At 36.7% G+C, this 17,360-nt stretch overlaps 1 protein-coding gene across 3 annotated transcripts in view; it reads left to right on the top strand.

The window, feature by feature from the left end:
• Positions 1 to 17,360, top strand: part of TMEM181 (transmembrane protein 181) — a 112,112-nt gene that overhangs the window by 25,160 nt on the left and 69,592 nt on the right. Inside the window, exon 2 of one of the 3 annotated variants that reach the window (XM_051998014.1) lies at positions 13,280 to 13,366. The exons of the other annotated variants lie outside the window; for them this stretch is intronic. Coding sequence (XP_051853974.1) covers positions 13,280 to 13,366 — 87 coding nt within the window. The remainder of the gene's footprint in view (positions 1 to 13,279; positions 13,367 to 17,360) is intronic. 3 annotated transcript variants of the gene reach the window in all.

The raw sequence follows: 17,360 nt of genomic DNA on the forward strand, positions 1-17,360 counted from the left end.
TTCTTCCAGCTATAACATGTGTGTGTCTGTACCTGTGTCTTTGACCAAATTGACAGATGTTTTACTCAGCTAAAAAGAAAACCAAGTAAATAACAAAAAGAAGCCTGATGTAATGAGAATTATGATAGCTGTGACAGGTAGCTTGTCAGAAAAGATCAAGAGCCATCTTGCCTCTAATTTAAGAAGACTTTGATATAAGTCCTGCTTCTGAAAAGTAGTGGCTGTTGGTCAAGTCTTTAAACTCTCAGATTGTAAATTGTAGAACAGCTCATGTTTTTTCTGCCTTGATTCAAAGATGTTCCTCACTGGAAGTTTCCTGTGTCATTGAAATTGTGGTTGGTTCCAAGCCAGAAGTACTAGACTTATATACTCTTGACTAGTTTGTTGGAGGATCAAATGATGCAATGAAGGAAAAGTTTCTAGGGCATATTACAATACTGTATACATGCGGGAAGACACTGTACTTCTGACTTTCTTAGTAATAGGGAGCTTTCTTTTGCCAATGCAGGGAGTTTTCTTATTTGCAAGTTCTCTACACCGTTGAAATCAGTTTATAGTTAGGAAGACCTGGGTTCAAGGTATATCTTGACACTTCTTAGCTCTGTGATCACACGTGTGACAACCTTTAAACCCCAATCTCCTCATCTGAAAAAATGGGATTAATTCCTGTAGTACACATATTTCTGGAGTTATTGTAAGAGTTGGTCAGTGAAGTATTGTTTGTTAAATGTCCACTATTTGCCAAGCACCATACTAAGTGCCAAGGATATGAGAATGGCAAAACACAATCTTTCCTCTCAAGCATTTCACAGTTTAATGAGGGGAACAACTTGTAAATAAGTATGTACAAAAAAGATATATGCAGGATAAATTGAGATAATCAACAGATGGAAAAAGTGCTAGCATTAAGTGGGCCAAGAAAGGCTTTTTGCAAAAAGCAGGGTTTTAGTTGAGGCTAGAAGGAGGCTAGTAGAGCCTGTGAGTAGGCAGAGATGAGAAAGGAGAAAGTTCCAGGGATGGGGAACAGCAGGTAAAAGTGTCCAGAATCAGGAGATGGAGGACTGGCAAGGAGGTCACTGGATTGCTGAATACAAGAGAGGGATCCCTGTGGAAGGGAAAGAAGATTAGAAAATTAGGAAGAAACCAATCAGTGTATGGAGGACTTTAAAAGCGAAACAATAATTTGTATTTGGATCTTGTAGGTAACAGGGAGTTCTGGAGTTGATTCAATAGAGAGGTAACATGGTTGGAATTTTTTCTTTACAAAGATTAATTTGATGGCTGAGTGGAGAATGGACTGGAGTTGGGAGAGACTTGAGGCAGTTAGAACAACCAGTGGCTGTTGTAGTGAGATTAAGACTTCCCAGGCTTCCTTCATGAGAGATCTTCTAAAGGTACAGGTGAAAGACTTGGTGACTCTGAGCAGGTGGTGGTGCGAGACCGTGAGAGGTCTGGGAATGCCCCTTAAGTATTGAGTCTGATTGACTAGGAAGATGATGGCATCCTCAACAGTAACAGAGAAGTTAGAAAGAGGGAGATGTTTTGGAGGAAAGATAATGAGGGCAGTTTGGGATATGTCGAGTTTAAGATGTTTATGAGCCATTCAGTTTGAATGTTCAATAGGCAGTCAGAGATGCTAGACAAGAGCCAGAGAGGTTCATCCTAGACTAATAGAAGTAGATGGTTCCATCTACACACAGATACTAAGTGAATACACGGGAACTGATTAGATCACCAAGTGAAATAGTATAGAGGGAGAAGAGGACCTCCAACAGAATCTGGATCAAATGAAATAATATATGTGAAATGCTTTAAAAACTTTGAGGTGATATATGTGCATACATCATTTGTATTATGCATCTGTCAATTACTTACGACAAAGTTTGAATCTAGGGCTAGTCTAGAAATGAGTTAAACTTGTAAAAAGCATATTACTGTTAGTGGGAACACTGGACTTAAATTCTCATTAATAACAACAGCAACAATAATAATTGATGTGAATAATAATTGACATGTTGCATGGTGGATAGCATCTTTCCAGATGCTTGTCCCAGATGTTTTTAGCTGAACAAAACACTTGTCTTCTCATTCTACCACATCTTCTAATGCTGACACTTAGACCCATTTTCTAGTCCACAACTTCACTGAAGAGCCGGGAACCATCTCTGGTGATCTCCACACCCATCCTATAAATTCTGCATCAACACTCTTCCTTTCCTCACTATGTCTGTTTCTCTAATCTTTTTTTTTTTTTTAAATAACTTTTTATTGATAGAACGCATGCCAGGGTAATTTTTTACTGCATTATCCCTTGCATTCACTTCTGTTCCGATTTTTCCCCTCCTTCCCTCCACCCCCTCCCCCAGATGGCAACCAGTCCTTTACATGTTGAATGGGTTGCAGTATATCCTAGATACAATATATGTGTGCAGAACCGAACAGTTTTCTTGTTGCACAGGGAGAATTGAATTCAGAAGGTATAAATAACCCGGGAAGAAAAACATAAATGCAAGCAGTTTATATTCATTTCCCAGTGTTCTCTCTCTGGGTGTAACTGCTTCTGTCCGTCTTTGATCAATTAAGGCTCTCTTTATCGAAGAGATCCACTTCCATCAGAATACATCCTCAAACAGTATTGTTGTTGAGGTATATAATGATCTCCTGGTTCTGCTGATTTCACTCAGCATCAGTTCATGTAAGTCTCGCCAGTCCTCTCTGTATTCATCCTGCTGGTCATTCCTTACAGAACAATAATATTCCATAACATTCATATACCACGATTTACTCAACCATTCTCCAATTGATGGACATCCTTTTATTTTCCAGCTTCTAGCCACTACAAACAGGGCTGCCAAACATTTTGGCACATACAGGTCCCTTTCCTTTCTTTAGTATCTCTGTGGGGTATAAGCCTAGTAGAAACACTGCTGGATCAAAGGGTATGCACAGTCTGATAACTTTTTGAGCATAGTTCCAAATTGCTCTCCAGAATGGCTGGATGTGTTCACAATTCCACCAATCAGTGTCCCTGTTTTCCCACATCCCCTCCAACAGTCCACATTATCTTTCCCTGTCATCCTAGCCAATCTGACAGGTGTGTAGTGGTATCTCAGAGTTGTCTTAATTTGCATTTCTCTGATTTCATTAATCTTTTAGGAAGCATTTATTATGTGCTAGACAGTCTTGAATTCTGGGGAATATGAATACAAACATAAAAGAGAATAAAATAAGTTTGAACATCAGCTATGGGGAATGGGATAGGGAGTCAATCAGAGATGATCCTAAACATCATTGACTATACTGGAGACTCATGATATCTAATCCCGTGTGGAACTTCAGCTCAAACTAATCAGTGAACATTTATTTATTCACAACCTCTTATGTGTTAGACACTGTGTAAAGTCCTAGGGAGGCAAAGAAAGGCAAAGGATAGTTTCTACTTTCAAGGAGTTCACAGTAGCTTCCTTCAGTAATTCCAGACAGCAGCAATAGAATAAGTGGGTAGTATACTTTACCTGAAGCTGTGAATTGATGCGGTAGGTCTGATGAAAAAAAAAAGAATATGGGTGTTTGAGGTATTAGACACAGTATTCTTGTAAAGGCTGATTAGAGGGAAAGAGGAAAAGCCAGAAGTTAGCTAAAGAAGAAAAAACAATCAAAGAACTGTGATCATCAGTGGATGTGAAGACTAGCTTGAACAATAATATCTTATATTTATAGTTTACAGAGTTGTTTTCCCAGAAAAAATCCTGGGAGGAAGGTGGTACAAATATTTCTTACGTTTTACAGATGAGGAACCTGAGACTCCAAAAAGTTTAATGATATGCTTGTTATTACATTAGTAAATGTTGGAACTATGAGTTCTCCTGAGATTTTGGAATCAGAACAGTTCTCAGTGATGGGTCAAGGGCCAAGGTATGGTTGATTTTGTTCATGGTTGAAATAGGGGGGAGATGAAAATGAGTCAAGAAAGTTGAAGAATTTGAAGCCAAGGTGCTTGAAGGGTTATTGAAATGGATTATAAAAGTCAAAGATGAGATGACATGGGAGAGACTTCAAGCCAGGTGGGGAAATAATCAAGAACTTCAAAGTGCATCAGACATTTATTCACTGCAGTGCAGGGAGATGATAAAGTTGGGCAGAGACTTCGCTGAGGAGAGACTGTTGAGAAATAGTGACTTAAAGGATATGACACTTCAGTGGAAAAGCTTGTGTTTGCACATTGAGACTTGGGAATTCTTTGTCTTAAGAGTTGTGTCCTTAACACTTCCAAGTGAGATTTTTTTTTTTAAGTGAGAGATTTTCTTAGAACGACTCAGTTATTAGTGATTGAGTTAATGCTTAACTTTCTGTGCTCAAACCAGGTTGGTTCTTAGTCATAGCGGGTGGAACTTTATGCATAGAAGGTTAGCATTAAGAAATAATAGTAACTAAAAAACTTTTTTTTTTCAAGATCAGAATTGTTTATGGGTGAAGTTACATAAAAAATTCTTTCTTTCTCAAACAATCATTCACTGTCAAAAGCTGTGTCTTCCTGTCACAGATGGAAGCTACTTTTTTTTTTTTTAAACTAAAAAACTTTTTAAAGAAGAATAGGAGAAAAACGACACCAAGGAAGGCAGGCTGTCTTTATACTAGATTAGAAAACATGAAACCTGGATTGTAAAGTGAAGTGGTCAGACTTGATGTGCTCTACAGTCACTTTGAGTTCTAAATGCCTAAGATATTAGTTCTAAAGGGCATGTTGGGATATGAAAAGTGTCAGCAGTTTGTGAAACCACACAGAAATTCTCTTACACCCTATGAATGTCTTCACTGAGAACCTGGGAGAGAAAATAAGAAATTATACTTTCTTTAAAAGATTACCTGCATGTCTCTTAAGGACTTTTAAAAACAACCATTCTCATTGCTTTTTCTTTTTCTTTTTTCAAAGTATTATATTTAGGTTGCTTAGTATTTTCCTGTTCTTTCTTTCTTCTCCATCACTTAAGGATAAAGCTTTGCATTAGCCTCCTCTTTTATCCTAAATACTGTCTCTTTGACAGTTCTACTCTCTTTCCTTTCTTTCACAGAATTTCAGGCTTGGAAGGAACCTCAAAGGCCATGTAGTTAATTTAACCATTGGCATAAGGATACTTTCTCTAGCATACTTGAAAAATAGTCCTTGTGACTTTGCAAAAACAATTCAAGTGAGAGAGAGAACCCATTCCACTTAGGGATAGCTCTGTTAGGAAAGTTTTCCTTATGTTAAGCTAAATTTTTTTCTACAACATTCAAGCAGTACTTCTAGTTATACCCTTTGGGGCCAAGCTGATCAAATCTAAAACCTCTTTCACATACTAGATATAGCTGTAACAACTTCCTTAATATATTTTCCCTGGCAAATATCACCATCTAACCCATCTCTTGTGATATAATCATTCTGGTCACTTGCCATTGAATTGCTCTCTCAAAATATGATATTCATATCTGAACACAAAATTTGCAGGAATATTCTGATCCAGATGGATGAAGTGTATAGCAGGATTATTACCTCCCTAATCCTCGGGGAAATTATGTCTCTTAAGTCCCTCTAATTTGGCTTTTGAGCTACTTAATTGCAGTGTGGATTCTTAGTGAGCTTTCAATCAACTAAAAACCCTCCAAATTCTTGGCTGTCTTTGACAAGAATCAATATTTGGACTTACCTTTTCTATCTTGTACTTGCTTGATAAGAGTTTTTGAATCTAAGTGTAAGACTTTGACATTTTTACCAATTAAATTTTCATCTCATTAAAATTGGTCCAACGGTTGAGCTTGAGATTTTTTAAAAATTCTGACTCTATTATCCAAAATGTTAACTCTCCTTTATCACATCTACACATTGAATATGCATAAAAGCATCCAATTCCAAACAGTTATAAAATGCCCGCTATGTGCAAGACAATGTTGTACTGGGAATACAAAGAGAAAAATGAAATACTTCATTACCTTAAAGAGTTTACATTCTACTGTGGGAGCAGTACAGTATTTATGCAAATATATATAAAGTAATTTCAAGGTGGGGAGTGCTAATAACTGGGGGAAAGGAAAGAATTAGGAATTGAACTTTGATGATATTAAAGATTCCATGAGACAGAGTGTGGCGGTCTCATCTTTTTTATAAAATGGTGATTCTCTCTGAGAGCAGGTTTCTTGGGGAGGTTTTCTGGAGGCAGCCTTAGTTTCAGTTCAGAGTAATAATCACCTCAAATACAGCCAGGAGTTAAAATCCAATCTTTTATTATCTCTTCCAAAATAGCCTGGTTAGTTTTCTTAGAGGCCTATCTCTCTGCTTGGTTTCAAGAGCTCTTGCAGCTTGTCCTTTGTCGCCTCCAGCTCCCTCAGAATCTTGGTTCTATTCCTCTAAATCCTTCATTCTGTCCAACTGCAATCTCTAACTCGTCAATCTTCTGAACTGACTGACTGAAGCTCTAAGAGCTTCTTATATATGATCTCTTAAAGGTGTGAACCCAAAGGTTGACTCCTCCTCTAAGAGACTGGGATTGTGGGTTTCTGACTTGTGAATCTCCTGAACTTGTGAACTCCAATGTGTGAGCTAATATGTGGACTTTCAAAGGTGTGAGCTCTAATGTGTGAATTCTCCCAAAGGTGTAAATCCTAAGCACACAAGCATTATTTCCATCAATTCTAATGACTTAACACTTTGTAAGGATTCCTGCACAGAGGAGAAAGGTGGGGTGCATATTCCATTTATGGGAGACTACTTGTGCCAGGCCCAGAGACTAATTGGACTAAAATGAAGAGTGTTTGAAGGGTAGTAAAGAGAAATAAGAAATGAAAGTAGATGTGAAAAGATTGTCAGAGGCTCTAAATGCATTATTTATGAGTCAGTAAAAAGCCATTGAAGATTTTTGAGTAGAAAGTGACATGCATGGATTTATTTTAGGAATTTGGATTTGGCAGGTATGTGGAGGATTGATTCAAGAGAGAGACTGGAGGGAGTTAAGACATTATGGTGCTTGTTACCATAGCCTTTGCAGTAGAATCAAGGCTCAAATTAGGCTGTATGAATGGAGATAAGGGGATGATAGGAGAGATGCTGTGGCAAATGATATGAGGTATGAGAGTTGAGGGAGATGGAAATCAAGAATGACTCTGAGATTGTTAACCTAGGTGACTAGGAAAATGATAGTTTTGTCAATAGAAATACAACATGTTTGGGGGAGGCTTGAGGGGAAATATACAATGTGGATATTTTGTGATTGAAATGTCTCAGGTTTTCAGCAGGTTTTTGGCTATGTGAGAGAGGCGTTCAGGAAAGATTTGAGGGGCTGTCTAGTCCTGGATTTGGTAATCATCTCCAGAGAAATGACCGAACCCATGAAAGCTTATGAGATCACCAAGGGAGAATAGAGCCTTGAGAAATACCCATTATGTGCAAAAGAAGGATGATTCAGAAAAGGACACTGAGCAGTGGTTAGGCAAGTAGAAGAATCATAGAATAGTATTATAAAAGTCAAGGATGGTCAGACAAGCTAAGCTACAGAGATACCAGGAGTGATGAAAATCCAAAAGGGACTATTGGATTCAGCAGCTAAGAGATCACTATTAATCCTAGATATATTTTACTTAAGTGCCTGATTATTGGGGATTGAGAAAAGAGTAGGAGTTAAGGAAATGGCAACAATAAGTGTATATTCTCTTTCTGGGAATTTAGCTATGAAGCAGAAAAGAGAACTAGAGGAGATGACAAGGTCAAGTGAAGGTTTTTTAAAACTGGGAGAGATCATGGTTTGTTTATAGAAGGCAGAGCAGAAGTCAGGGATAAGAAAATGTTGAAGATGAGAGAGAAGGGATAAACATCTGGAAGAGAAAGGAGGTGAAGATACCCAGAGCACCAGTGGAGGAATTATCTTGCCAAGGAGAATGCTTGTCCCTTCAAAAAACTGGACAAAGGGGAAGAGGATGGAGAATGAAAGAAGATGGGTTTTACAGTATAGAACTCATTTCATGTGGGGTAATCTCTTTTTTCTCAGTAAAGAGAAGGCAGGGTCTTCTGAGAACCATGAAGGAAGAAGTTCCTGAGGAGAGAGGTTAACATTTGCAATAATAGTTGCTATTAGGCTATGAGAAGAATAAAAAGATTGGCATCCAGAAATGAGGGCTCAGTTAAAATTAGATAACAAATCTATGTCAATTGAGTCACCCAATTGTATAACTTTCTTCAGAAGTGTTCAGAAGTCCTCTAAGTAGGAACAGAGAGTGCAAATATAGGAATAAGGGCTTGAGAAAGTATGTTTGACAAAAAATTAGGGATTTAAGATGGTGGGCCAAGATTTTGTTTATCTTTTCTATTTTTAAGTCAAATGAACAGTAAATAAAAATAAAATTAACTAAGTTATTGAACCTACCTACTTTTTTGCTAGACATTGGAGAGAATGCAGAGACCCATAAGGTAGATTCAGGAACTTACAGTTTAGTTTGACAGATGAGACATTTTTATATGTAAAGATAAATTGAAATTCTGGGAAACAAAAGAGTGGTGAAGATGGGAAAGGACTTCCTGGAAAGGCTGGGCTTGAAAAGTTTCTTGGGAAGTTGAAGGAAGAGGAAGAATTAAAGTTGATTTGGAAGATGCACAGAATTTAGTTGTGTGAAGAAGAATGGGAAAGAGTATGGTGAGAGCCAAAGTAAGGTGCTAATGATAATAATGATTCACATTTATAGAGCACTCTAAGCTTTACAAAAGCCCTTTTCTTACAAACAACTATATGAAGCTGATTAAGTAGAATTTTATTCCCTCATTTTAAAAATGAGGAAACTGAGATGAAATGCAAGTATCCTAAAGAAAACAACTTCCTCTCTTGATTGCCCCCATTGAAATGATGCAGATAGATAGGAAAAGAGTGTGATATAAAAACTTAGGGATTGTGTCATTTGTACAGTAGCAATAAAAGTGGACCCTTGGATGCTTATTGGATATAAGTTAGTGGTAAGCCTAGAGAAATATTTTAATAGTAGTCCTTCATGGAGGGTGATTTGGTATATTTCAGTAAAGTCAACAAGTATTTTTTCCCTCCTGATTTTTGTTTTTTTGCCAAAAAAATTACTTTATGGAAAACTCATATAGGGCAAGCACTCACAAAATGATCAGAAAAAGTGATACAAGGACTCTCAAGGTCTCTCTTAAGAACTTTAGAATTGATTGTATGACATGGGGCACAGGACTGCCCAGCATGGTGTGCCCTCATCAAAGAAGATGCTGTGCTCTATGAGGAAGGCAGAATTAAATTAGCTCAGAGGAAATGTGAGATATGCAAAATTAGAGAAGCTATCTCAAATGTTTATGTGGACTATTTATGTCTGACCTGTGGCAGAATTAAATCATCATCATCATTATCACTATGAGCTCATATTGGTCTGATCAGCCACAGTTGGACATACTGTTATTCAACTCTAACATAGTGATGTCATTTTCAGTCCTCTTTGAGAATGAAGGATAACAATCACCGTTTTCCAGCAGTTTCTTCTATATTCCTATCAGAATAAAGTCAGAGAGCATAGTCTTTACCTTTTCTGTTGTGAGGATGCTCTGCTGGGATTGAAATGGCTTGGCCCATTTTAGAGGTAGAAAAACTGCAATACAATTGTATTGCAAACAAGGGGGTAATTTTGTTAGGACTCAGTTTATGGGGAGGAAGATTCAGAGGATCAAGATAGAGTGAACCTTTTTTCCTCTGGCATCGTTTAGAGACTAAGATGTTTAAGTAAATTGTTCAAGTAATGAAGATTACTCCCTAAAGATCAAAAAAATTTTTACAGATATTTTAACTGTTTTCAGTCAATCAAAATACATTATGTGTTTTGATTGGGGTTCTTTCTAACATGTATTATATATGTTGTGCTTTCCTTTCTTAAACATCATTCTGCCTCCTCTGTTATTTCAGCCTGTTATTGCTTCTCACTTCCCTCTCCCATTTTTTAATATGCATTAAACAAGAGTAAAATGGCTCTGAGGAGGTCTCCCTTGAGCAAACTAGACAGGCTTTAGTATATTAATAGTGTAACTATTTTCTGGCTTTTATTCTGGGCCCTCTTGTGCATATTTCCCAGTGCTTAGCTGTGTTCCTGATAGTTAACATTGCAAAAATAAAATGGTAATAATAATAATTATTATTATAGCTAACTTTTATATAGTTCTTTTTACGAACTATCCCATGCTTAAAAACTTTACAATTGCTATCTCATTTGATCCTCACCTCAACAATATCATTGCTCCCAAATTATTTTGAAGAAACTGAGGTGAAGAGAAGTTAATTGAATTACCCAGGGTCACATAAGTATAGACTAAATTTGAATTTAAGTTTTCCAGACTCCAAGCCCAGCGCTCATATTTGCCACCTAGCTACTTTATACTTAATTCTGTCTTTCCTCATTTGCTATTCTATTTGAGGTCTCAGAGGATATTCACATCCTCTTCAGCCTCCTTTCCTGGCTTCCTGGGAGATGCTGTTTCTTAATTCCTTTCCAAGAAAATTGCTTAGGGACCCTTCAGTCTTCACATGCTCCCAGACATGGTTTCAAGATGAAGACAGAATATGGGCTGTTGGGGATGAAATGGCAGAATTAAATCCATTTGTCTTCCCTGTTGTATGCATATTCTTCCATCTTGTTAAGTGAGTGCCAAACTTTAAATATGATTTCTTACCCATATCATTTATCTGTATGACCTTTGGGCAAGTCCTCATTATATCTCTCAACTTCAGTTTTCTCTTCCCTGAAATGAGGCTAATCATACTTGTACTATCCGTAGTTCAGTGTTATGAGGAGACACTTTGTAAACTTTAAAACTCTATTATAAATGTGAGTTATTATTGCTAAGAGAAGGTATTCTTTATACATAAAGCCTGGGGTATTTGGAATATTTGATACTGGATTGGGAGCCAGAAATTTGGATGCTGGCACATGATAAGCATTCTGTATTTAAGTGGTTAGTTAGTATCACTGATTTGGAGAAAGAAACTCTTTTCCAATCCCTGTGCTTCTACTTAGCACTTGCCTCACCTGTCCAGGTCTTATTCTTCTCATCTGTGAAATAAGAAAATTAAACTATATAATTTCTTCAGGTTCCCTTCAGTTCTAACCTGTGATTGTAAGACCTCCATCTGAAAGAGTTTGCAGTCTCCTGTATTACATATTGTATCCAGGACTAGTGGTAAATATTTAACAATTGGCTCTCTGAAAAAAGCATGACACACTTCAAAGTTTTTATATGCATTATTAACATTCTCTCTGATGCTCTCTTTAAGCCCAGAAAATCAACAAACCAAGTCCTGATGTGTAGCATTTGCCAATTTCCAACATGTAAATTTTTATACTAAAAATATGACAGTTAACTCTCTTGAGCCAATATGAGCTGGATCCAGCACACCTCAGATGTATGAGCTAGCCAATGTTTGTAGAACAGTTGCCTCCCATGACTTACTCTTTTAGGTGCTATGGAAAAGCCTAAAACTTAAGGTCTAAAGTATATTTTTTGCACCTAATTAAAAACCCTTCTGAATAAGCATATTCACAAAAATAGGACAGAATACTGGAAAACTGCTATTGACTGTGGGAGTACTACTAGTAAGTACTATAGACAATCAAAAGAGAGTATCTTGATGAATGAAATGATTAGGAAAGACTTCATGGATTGATGGGGCTTAAATTGGGTCTTAAGGGATAGGTGGAAGGATAGATATATAGGAAGAGGAGAGTATTAGAGGCCAGGGTAATAAAATGTAAAGAATATGATACTGAGGGTGTAAAAAGTACAGGTAGAATAAATAATATGTATTGGAGAGGCACTAGGCTCCTGAGGGAAGGAAGATGTATAAAATTTATTCATTTTTTTTTTTTGTCATTGTAATCCCAGTGTTTGAGAAGGTAGTTTAAAAAGGAATGCTTGTTAAATTAAATAGATTCAAGCATTAAATAGATCTTGACTTGTCTCCTTGGAGGAAATACCTACTATGAGATCATAGGTCCTGTGACCCCAAGCCATGAGGCACTTTGCCAGTTTCAGAACAGAGGTTTTGTTGGTTATCAGGATGTGCTTGGGCATTGGTATACAAGTAGCTTGACTTGTAGAGTTCCAGGAGAAATAGATGAAGTATCCTAGCTCAGTGCAGTAAGTGAATTAGATGCACTGGAGAAAGCACAGACCTACAATAGTAGGACAGAGGCACACATCTCACAGCAGTTAGGATAGTGCTGGTGAAAATACTTCTAGTTCTTCCTGCTCTTTTAAAAAAAATTTTAGATTTTAAAAGAACACTTTTCGTTAAAGCAATGTGTGAGGGTGGGGATAGGGAGCAGTTTAAACCTATTGCCGTTCTAAACAAAGGAATGATGTTGAGATTTCAGACTTTTTTTCCTTTGTAATCCTTTCAGATTAGGAGTGTAAGATGCTGAGAACAATAGAGTACAGGTAATGCTAGCTGATATAATTATTACAGCCTGTTCAAAGTCCTCCCCACTAACCACAAGAATTAGAGCTTAGATTTGGTTGCGATAAAGGTAGTGCTTAGGGGAAGAGTTTGCTTTATCTTTCTTGGTCAGATACTTTAGTCAAGTTCTTCAGCCAATTTAATCCTGTGGACAACTTAGCCCCAACAACCTTAATATTTCAAAATAGAAAGGTTATTTTTTAAACCTAATATTGTTTTGTTTTTCCTCTTTTCTCAATTTTCTTTGTTTTTGTTTTTTCTCCCAACTTGAGATTTCATAGGTTCTGAGAATTCCCGGTGAAGGAATTCCCCTCCACTAATTCAGGTCAGCAACTAATCTGCAACTACATCCTTAGAAAATAGCTTGGAGAGTAATTGAGAAGTCAGGGGACTTGGTCTGGTTCCTGAATTCACTCTGTGTCAGCTTTGGGATTTGAATACGTGTCCTCCTGGCTCAGAGGCCAGCACTCACTCTGCTGTACTACTCATGCTGCCTCTTTTTTTGTACAGATTTAGATGGACCTGGGCATTCATTCATGCTTTGCAAGAATTTCAAAGGAGACCAAAGATTGGCTTCCTTGAAACTTAACAGGGAATATATTGTATAGGCTTTCCTGGAAATGTATGTTGTGATATACTGTGTCATTTTCTTTGCTGATTTCTGTTGTGTGAATATATCTTTTTACTTTGGTGCTGAGGATGTATCTATAGATGCTGGAGTTCTATTCTAAACCTTAATTAAACTATACTGTAAAAAGTGATTGTTTCCATTTCACATTCAGTTTTCTTCTTCCTATTGCTTTCAGCCTCTGCTTGGGGAACTCTTGGTGTTCCTCAGAATCTCGGTACAGTATCTGTTCCAGAGCGGCAGGTTATCCTGAGAATAGTGTAACGTGAGTGCACCTAAAAGATACTTTACCTGTGTGATTTTTTCAAAATGAAAGTACTCATGCTTCCTGAATATGAGAAGTTGTAAATTCTTCCTTTTGCAGAATATTGAAAATAAGTGTTAAACTCTTCACCCAAGAAAATAAATAGACTTAATGTTTGAGGAAGGTAAAGTCACCTAGAGGTGGCTTGGGGAGTTGGCTGAATTCTAACTTTTCCTTTTTGCCTTGGAAGTTGTGTGATCTCAGTTTCTTTCAACTTGATTATGCCCATCTGTAGGTGGTACTGTAGAATTGAGTGCTAGATTTTGAATTCCTGGGTTGACATTTCATCTGTTTACTACCTGTGAGACCCTGGGATAAGTCATTTAATCTCTCTGGATCTCAGTTTCCTCACCTATAAATTGAGGCATTTGGACTAGATGACCTTTAAAGTCCCTTCTAGTTATCAATTTATGAACTCACCTGAAAACACCTCTTTCTGCTTCTCAGCCTTTTCTTAGGAAAAAAGTTAATGTTTGGCTTTCAGGTTTTGGTTCCCAGCTTTGTTACTGTTTAACATCAGGCAAGTCATTTCAAAGCCTTAGCTTCTTCATCTGTAAAATGAAGGAGCTGGATTCTAATATCTTATGCTGTGAGATTTTGTACCTTTATCTATTTTGTGTGAAGTCTTAAAAACAAGTCACTTAAATTGCCTTTGATTTTCACCCAAGCTAGCGATGTTTGTAGTTTTCTGATATCAAAGTTTGAGTCTCAGCATATATTTGAGACACATGGACTTAAAATAATGGCATGGTAACACCCATGGAGGTCAGAATCTATTGGCACCAATAGTAAAGTCCAGCAGAAGGTTGGCATTAGTCATGTTTATCTACAGACTTTGCTTACCTTGGGCAGCCTGATCCTTTCCTAAGGAATTATACCATGAGAGTTTAAAAAATTTTTCCTCTAAGATAAAAGCATATTAATTTGGTAGGTGGGAGGATATAGAGATTTTTGTTACTTTTCAGCTTCTTCAACATGGATTTATTTATTTATTGGGTACAATAGAAATCTGGGCAGAAAGCATAGGAGGTTATGCTTTAAATCTTAAATCCTGGGGCTCTAGTGAGGGAAAATGTCAGAATGGGCACACCCTAGTCATTATGAAGCACTATTCAGTGTTTATTCAAACAAATCTGGAAATGAGTCACTGCCTTCATTCGTAAAAAGCCTCTTAATGTATGTGTATATATACATACAGACGTACACTTACGGATATACACATAAGTGATTGCCAATGAAACCTTGAAGCCATTGATAAACAATGTACCTGGAAGTATCAGTTTCTTCCAATTAAGAGAGCTATTATAGCTTAGCATCACTAGGGCTAAAGCATGCATTCTTAACTTTTTTTTTTTTTTTTTTTTTTTTATGTCATGGATTCCTTTGGCAGGCTGGTGAAATCTATGGGCTCCTTTTCAGAGTAATGATTTTAAATACACAAAATAAAATATCTGGGATTACAAAGGAAACATTCATATTGAATATTAGAATATTTAAAAATAGACTATTAGAATATTAAAAGATTATTATTAACAGAATATTTTTAAAAGGTTCCTATATCCCTTGGACCTCAGTGAACCCATGCTTGTGAAAGAGTTCTTATTCAAAAGCTGCCCTTACAAATTATTCTGGGTTTATTTGTTTCTTTTCTTAGCTATACTTAGGGCAGAGTAAACACTAAATAAATGTTTATTGATTGATTATAGACTTCTCTGGCACAAAAACAAAACAACCTCCCCCCCAAAACAAAACACCTTACTGGCAACTTATTTTTAATAGTACTGTAGGAATGAAAGGGAAGGAAGTTTGAGAATATGGGGCTGGACTCGGTCTTTTTAGAATATGATAATAGCTTTTTATTTTTCAAAATATATGCAAGGATAATTTTCAACATTCATTCTTAGAAAATCTTGTGTTCCAAATTAAAGTTAAACATAAGCAATTTTTAAAAACATAATTATACATTTATCATGCTGCACAAGAAAAATCATATCCAAAGGGGGGAAATGAGAAAGAAAAAATAAGCAAACAAAAAACAACAAAATATGAAAATACTGTGTTGTGATCCATATTCAGACCCAATAGATCCTCTCTTTGGAGACAGATGGCTCTCTCTATCACAAGACTATTGGAATTGGCCTGAATCACCTTGTTGTTGTTGAAAAGAGCCAATGGATTTGCTCTTAATTAAGCTAGCCTTTTCTCTGCTGATTTATTTTCTGTTTGCTCTCCTATTAGATTCCAAAATCAGACTTATTTTTTAAAAAAGCAGAAGTTTTTCCATAAGAAATTCATGCTTTTAAAAAAATATTTGAGAATAGAGATATTGTTACAAGTTTTTTTTTTTTTTTTTTTCCCCAGACCATGTAAACTGTATAATCTTGATTGGCCTGGATTATAGAAATACTGCAGGAGTATCTTTATTTGTTCAAAACCACTATCTTGTTAGCCAAGTTGAGGTTTAGTACTACCCAGAAGGCTCAAGGCACTTGTGTTTGTGGAGGTTTATATTCATGAACCCTATCTGTTTGAATTGTGGGGTTGGTAGGTGGTAGGTGAGGAAAAACCCTATGCTTGGATATAGGACCTCAAAATCTTGGTGCCTTCAAGTTCTTTCACAACCTAATTCAAGTTATCTTAATACAGAAACATTCATGCATAGAGAACGATAACTCCCATTCTTGCATATTTTTACTTCATATTTTCTTTTTCCCTCCCATTTTCCATTTCATCTATTATTAGTTTTTGTTTTATTTTCTTTTCCTTTTGCCCCTCAAATCAGGGGTTTTCCTACAGCTAGTTAGAAACATCTGGACTCTAATTTTTAGTTTCCTTGAGAGCAGAAGTGAGAAAATTCATTAAGCATATGTGTAACACAAAAAAACAATCTAAAGGAGCTATATTGATGGAAGGAGAGGAGAAAAGGGCTAGAGGAAGAAAACAGTACATTAATGCAACCTATAAATAAAGTATATATACCAAGTCACTATTTTGGAAAATTGGTGATTGAGGACAAAACTACTGGGGCATGGAGAATATTAATCTGGACTTCATGTAAAAGGTAGTCCATGATTCAAATTTTGAAGGAAAATAAGGATTCTGAAAGGCAGAGGCAGCAGGGGTTTAGATTAGGCCAGAATTTTTTATAACCTCTGCAAAGGCCTGCCAGATAGGAGATGGAATGTCCTATATAGAGCTGTAGCAAGTCAGCCAGTTTGATTGGACCATAGGAAGTAAACAAATGGGTGAGAATGTGATTGTGAAGGACTTGTTGGTTCCTAGCCTCATGTTCACTTTTTAGAATTCTTACCAAGCATTGGTTTTTGCTGTTAAATATCTTTGTCCTTTTAAAAAGTCCCTTTATCCACTGATATTTAGGCTAGTTTATGCACAGCAAACATGTCATTATTTAAACTTGACATACCTTCAAAATTCCTCCAGTGAAGCATCCAGGCAACTGCCTTTTAAAGAGTCCAGTCCACCCCTACTCTCCCACTTGCCCAGCTTAATTATCTCTCTGTAGAGGACAGTTCCTAAGATTTGAATGTAACATTCTGGGTGAGGAAATAGAAGAGAACTAATCTAAATTGTGAAGGACTGGACCAAATGATTGGATTCAACAATAATTTTTCAGAGAATACTAATGTAAAATTATGAATTAGTATTTACCAAGCAGTAAAACTGTGAGCACTTTCTCAAGTGGTGGGAGTTAGTTGCATTTACATGGAAGCATTATCATGGTTTATGATGCTTATGATAATAGCAATTTACATTGATTTCTTAAAGAAGCACTTTCCTCCCCACACCCTTAGGAGGCAGATTGTGGCTTTAGGAATACCCAAAGCCTTTTACTGCAAGATATGGTGTCCAAGTGAGGGATGCTTTTATTTTGCTCTTTTTGTCAAAGAGCATCATAATAAAGTATGGCATTTCAGCTCTATTGAGCTGAAGTAGT

The sequence above is a fragment of the Antechinus flavipes genome, chromosome 4 (genome assembly GCF_016432865.1).
Source record: "Antechinus flavipes isolate AdamAnt ecotype Samford, QLD, Australia chromosome 4, AdamAnt_v2, whole genome shotgun sequence".
In the NCBI taxonomy this organism is placed as follows: Eukaryota; Metazoa; Chordata; class Mammalia; order Dasyuromorphia; family Dasyuridae; genus Antechinus; species Antechinus flavipes.